The 6347-nt window shown below is 45.6% G+C and overlaps 1 protein-coding gene across 1 annotated transcript; it reads right to left on the minus strand.

Moving 5' to 3' along the window:
* Positions 1–5237: 5237 nt before the first annotated feature.
* On the minus strand, positions 5238–6017 carry zdhhc22 (zDHHC palmitoyltransferase 22). The gene has a single exon (XM_078233151.1). The coding sequence runs from the start codon at positions 6015–6017 to the stop codon at positions 5238–5240; it is 780 nt and encodes a 259-aa protein (XP_078089277.1).
* Between the last annotated feature and the right edge of the window lie 330 nt (positions 6018–6347).

The following is a 6347-nucleotide window of genomic DNA, read 5'->3' on the forward strand; positions in this document are numbered from 1 at the left end:
CCAACACTGAGGGATGGGAGCCTCCTCTTCCAGTGAGTTGTTTAATTTGTCCACCACCATTCACGGCTGGATGTGGCAGGAGAGCAGAGCTTAGATCTGATCTGTTGGTTGTGGGATTGCTTATCTCGGTCTATGATTTGCAGCTTCCACCTTGCCCATGTGTTCAGTACCTGACTGACCAAATAGCTACTTTGATTAAATAACTTTATGCTTTGAAAATCACTTTGTGAACACTAACTTGTTATGAGGGTGATTGAAGTTTGCTGGTGGTAAGAGAGAGAGAAAAGGAGAACAAATGTCGAGGGATGGTGATGAATTGGGCTGAAAAGTGCAGATATTGTTTAACATGGGCAAGCTGCAGGTGACGAGACTGGGGTTGGTAAATAATCTTCAAGGGCAGCAAAATTAAAATTGGTGACTAGCTGTTATTTGTTATTTATATTAATGATTTTGGATGAGAATTTAGGAGGCATGGTTAGTAAGTTTGCGGATGACACCAAGATTAGCAGCATAGTGGACAGTGGAAGAAAGTTATCTCGGATTGCAACGGGATCTTGATCAATTGGGCCAGTGGGCTGACGAATGGCAGATGGAGGTTTAATTTAAACAAATGTGAGGTGATACATTTTGGTAGATTGAACGAGGGCAGGACTTACTCAGTTAATGGTAGGGCATTGGGGAGAGTTACAGAACAAAAAGATCCAGGGGTACATGTTCATAGCTCCTTGAAAGTGGAGTCACGGGTGGACAGAGTGGTGAAGAAGGCATTCGGCATGCTTGGTTTCATCGGTCAGAGCATTGAATACAGGAGTTGGGACTTCTTGTTGAAGTTGTACAAGACATTGGTAAGGCCACACTTGGAATACTATGTGCAATTCTGGTCACCCTATTATAGAAAGGATATTATTGAACTAGAAAGAGTGCAGAAAATATTTACTAGGATGCTACCGGGACTTGATGGATTGAGTTATAAGGAGAGGCTGGATACAGGGATATGGACGAAATACAGGCAATTGGGACTAGTTCAGCAGTTGCCATGGACAAGTTGGCCGAAGGGCCTGTTTCCTCTATGACTCTATGACCTGGGGAACAGTTAGTGTATATAGAGAGGGTGCTACAGGGGCTGTGGGAGTCTGAGGGGATATGGGGAGCTAGTGATGGGGATATAGTGCTGATGGGGCTATCGTGACAGGGAACCATCAGATGCACAAATTGTTTCTAAGATTAATGCCACATGGTGTCAGTGTCCTGATTAATGTATCTCTGAATCTTAGCTTTATACAGATGCTGTTTGACTTGATTGTGGCACAGTCTGTTTTATTTCAAATAATAAAGATCCAAGTGATTTAATCAAATCACTTTATTTAGTAACAAGGGAAATACACAGAAGTTACACCAATGGGAATGGACCTTTCAACTCAACCAGTTCACGTTTACTCTCCAATGCGAAGCTGAACGTCCTCATCACATTAACCCCCTGTTCCCACATCTCTCCAGCCACATCTGAATGTCCTCATCACATTAACCCTCTGTTCCCACATCTCTCCAGCCACATCTGAATGTCCTCATCACATTAACCCTCTGTTCCCACATCTCTCCAGCCACATCTGAATGTCCTCATCACATTAACCCTCTGTTCCCACATCCCTCCAGCCACATATCCAGATTAGTTTGAAATATTGACACTGTTTCTGCTTCAGTTAAAGACAGTGAATCCCATGTGGATGAAGTTAGTGCATTTGATGTCTACATGGAATTTAGCAAGGATTTTGACAAAGTCCCACGTGGCAGAACAACCAGAGAATTAATACATCATGGGATCCAAGTGAAGCTGACAAGTTGGACCTTAAATTGTCTCAGTGACAGGAAGCAAAGGGAAATGGTTGACGGATGTTTCTGTTGCTGGAAGGTTGTTTCCAGTTGAGTTTCACTGAATTCAGTGGCGAGTCTCTTGCTGTTTATGGGAAATATATATATAGATTTATTCAATTGTGGGACATGGGCATTGCTGGCTGGCCAGCATATATATCAATAATTTAGATTTAAACATAGGGACCATGTTGAAGAAGTTTGAAGATGATAAAAATCATTGGTCTTCTGGTTGATCGTACAGAAAGCTGTAAACTTCAGGAAGATATCAATAGACTAATCACAAGTGACAGAAAAATGGCCAATGGTGTTCAATATAGCAAGGTATGAAGTGTGAAATAAATGGGAGGATACTGAGGGGTGTAGAGACACAGAGGGAACTTGGAGTATCTGGTCATCGATCCCTGAACTAGGACAGGCAGAGCGGTTAACGGGACAGGCAGAGCGAGCGGTTAACGGGACAGGCAGAGCGAGCGGTTAACGGGACAGGCAGGTAGAGCAGTTAACAGGACAGGCAGATAGAGCAGTTAACAGGACAGGTAGAGCGAGCGGTTAACGGGACAGGCAGATAGAGCAGTTAACAGGACAGGCAGAGTGGTTAACGGGACAGGCAGATAGAGTGGTTAACGGGACAGGCAGGTAGAGCGGTTAACGGGACAGGCAGATAGAGTGGTTAACGGGACAGGCAGATAGAGTGGTTAACGGGACAGGCAGGTAGAGCGGTTAACGGGACAGGCAGATAGAGTGGTTAACGGGACAGGCAGAGTGAGCAGTTAACGGGACAGCCAGATAGAGTGGTTAACGGGACAGGCAGATAGAGCCGTTAACGGGACAGGCGGATAGAGCCGTTAACGGGACAGGCAGATAGAGTGGTTAACGGGACAGGCAGATAAAGTGGTTAACGGGACAGGCAGATAGAGTGGTTAACGGGACAGGCAGATAGAGTGGTTAACGGGACAGGCAGATAGAGTGGTTAACGGGACAGGCAGATAGAGTGGTTAACGGGACAGGCAGATAGAGTGGTTAACGGGACAGGCAGATAGAGCGGTTAACGGGACAGGCAGATAGAGTGGTTAACGGGACAGGCAGATAGAGCGGTTAACGGGACAGGCAGATAGAGTGGTTAACGGGACAGGCAGATAGAGCCGTTAACGGGACAGGCGGATAGAGCCGTTAACGGGACAGGCAGATAGAGTGGTTAACGGGACAGGCAGATAAAGTGGTTAACGGGACAGGCAGATAGAGCCGTTAACGGGACAGCCAGATAGAGTGGTTAATGGGACAGAAAGGTAGAGCGGTTATGGGGACAGGCAGATAGAGCGGTTAAGGGGACAAGCAGATAGAGCGGTTAACGGGACAGGCAGATTGAGCGGTTAACGGGACAGGCAGATTGAGCGGTTAACGGGACAGGCAGAGTGGTTAACGGGACAGGCAGATAGAGTGGTTAACGGGACAGGCAGATAGAGCGGTTAACGGACAGGCAGATTGAGCGGTTAAGGGGACAGGCGGATAGATTGGTTAACGGGACAGGCGGATAGAGCCGTTAATGGGACAGGCAGATAGAGCGGTTAACGGACAGGCAGATAGAGCGGTTAACGGACAGGCAGATAGAGTGGTTAACGGGACAGGCAGAGTGGTTAACGGGACAGGCGGATAGAGCCGTTAATGGGACAGGCAGATAGAGCGGTTAATGGACAGGCAGATAGAGTGGTTAACGGACAGGCAGATAGAGCGGTTAACGGACAGGCAGATAGAGCGGTTAACGGGACAGGCAGATTGAGCGGTTAAGGGGACAGGCGGATAGATTGGTTAACGGGACAGGCGGATAGAGCCGTTAATGGGACAGGCAGATAGAGCGGTTAATGGACAGGCAGATAGAGTGGTTAACGGACAGGCAGATAGAGTGGTTAACGGGACAGGCGGATAGAGCCGTTAATGGGACAGGCAGATAGAGCGGTTAATGGACAGGCAGATAGAGCGGTTAACGGACAGGCAGATAGAGTGGTTAACGGGACAGGCAGATAGAGCGGTTAACGGACAGGCAGATAGAGTGGTTAACGGGACAGGCAGATGGAACACTTTCCTTTATTAAATAAGGCTGCAAGTTTAAAAACGGGGAGGATAAGTGAGGCCACAGCTAGAGTATTGCATACAGTTTTGCCCACTGCAGTACAGGAAGGAAATAATCTCACTCGAGGGAATACAGAGGAGATTATTGAAGATGTTGTCTGGATTGTCGAATTTTAGCTATGGAAAAAGTTTGGATAGACTGGGATTGTTTGGAAGAGGAGCTAAAGGGAGATTTAATTGAGGTTTATAAAGTAAAGAGGGATTTAGATAGAGTGGATAGGAAGGACCTGTTTTATTAGCAGTGAAACCCTGTACTTGGATATGAAGTCCAGTGAAGTCTACAGGGCTGTGGACTGAGAGCTAGAAAGTGGAATTGGGCCGGATGCTCCTGACTGGCACAGACACAATGGGCTGAATGGCCTCCTCACGTGCTATAAATTATGTATGTTTCTATGTAACTCTATTTATCCACCATGATTGCTGAATAAAAAGCTATCGATCTGATTGTTGAAGGCTCCGTTGACTTTAATCTCAACTGCTGTTTGTGAATAAGTTCCAGATTTCCACTCTGTGAGGCCGTGCTTTCAGCCATCATTCCCTGAACATTCCAGCTCTGCTGGATACACACACCTTTGGAAATAGCTTCTCTTCATCTACGCTAACAAATCCTTTGATCATTTTTAAACACCTTGATTAAAATCTCCCTCTTAATCACAGATAAAGAATAGAATGTGGCAATAACCTGTTGTGTCCCAATCCTAGCCTGCCTCATGCAGTCGCAGTTTGTGAAACTTGTCGTGTCCGAACTGGTGAGCAGCAGGTACAACATCAACATGTTCCATCCTGAATTCAAATACATTCTCATGATCAACAGCCCTTGGGATATTTGTACACTGGGTTTACACACTGTCATCGCAGCTAAACACAACTTTCACTCGAGTTATATTCTGTGATGACCCGACTGTCACTGGGTTTTAGCTTCTTCTGTTCATATCAGAATGTAGTTATGATGGAAGTCTTCAATAATCAATATTTGTTAAAAAACCACGATACAGCAGAAAGGTGACATCTGTAAGGAGGATAATCTTGAATATGCACAGATGAAGTGATGTGCTACCCATCCTACATGGACTGATCAGCTGTGTTCAAACTCAGGGTATTCGGGACAATGTGATTATAGCCTCATTCCTAATGTAGATAACCTGAGGATATAATACAATCGGTTTGGAAAGCATGGGTGTGCTGGGGAATTCAGGACAGTGGGTTTGGGAAGCATGCGGACACCTGGGAATTCAGTTCTATTTGTCCTTTAGATCCACGTGTACCGTTGGAATCGGGAAGAAGAATCCCAGCAACCAACGCTTCCCAAACACATCCTGAAGATTGACCCCCCATGGAGTGCAGCGTACCGCAGGCATCCCTTTCTTTAGATGGTACCAGGTACGACCTCGAGCTACCAAGAGAATTTGTTGGCAGCAGAACCCAGCACAGGTGAGTCCAATCCCTAACCAGATGTACAGCATCAGGACGAGGAACAACTGAAACGATGGGATCATACTGAAGAAGAAGTGGAAGAAGGAGAGGGGAAGGAGGGTGAGGAAGGTGAGGGGATTCTCAAAGGAGAGATGGTATTCCACACTCAAATATGCCACACCTACCACTAAGGAATAGAGACAGACAATAGAGGTATACCATCCAAACATCAGAAAGTAACGCATGTTCCTGTTCCCGATACAGTTTGCCGTAAAGAAGCAATGGTGGTCTCGCCTCAGGATAACTTTGCTGCACAACTTGCAGAAGTGGCTGCCTGGCTGCAGGGGTTCATTCCCACTGGGGCAGGCACTGCTGGTCTGTAGGCTCTCTGATGGGTACCACAGGATCAAGAAGTAGTTTCCTAAAACGTTAGCTGAGATATAGAGAAAGAAAATGAAGTGGCAGCCATGGTACGACCACGGCCGTCTGAAGTCATCAGCAAAGATAGTGGGAATGAAAACAAAGCTCTGAAGGATCATGGTGGTGATGGAGACTCCAAGAAAGTATGAGGGAGCTATAGTGTTCAAGATCCTCAGCTTCAGCATCCTAGAACATTCCCTCCTGAAAAAGAAAACAAACAGTGAATCACAGCAAATTTCCCTGCTAAGTGAGGGGACGGAATATTGGGTTAAAAAATACAACAATCTAGTTTATAGGCTAATCTCGGGAAGTCTTTAATGATCAGAAAGCATGTGAGAGGATAGATAAAAACAGACTTTAAGTATTTGGGTTTGATTTTGATTTGATTTATTATTGTCACATGTATTCATATACAGTGAAAAGTATTGTTTCTTACAGAAAAAGCACACTGTTCATAGAGTACATATAGGAGAAGGAAAGGAGAAGGTGCAGAATGTAGTGTTACAGTCATAGCT

The sequence above is a fragment of the Mustelus asterias genome, chromosome 18 (assembly GCF_964213995.1).
Source record: "Mustelus asterias chromosome 18, sMusAst1.hap1.1, whole genome shotgun sequence".
In the NCBI taxonomy this organism is placed as follows: Eukaryota; Metazoa; Chordata; class Chondrichthyes; order Carcharhiniformes; family Triakidae; genus Mustelus; species Mustelus asterias.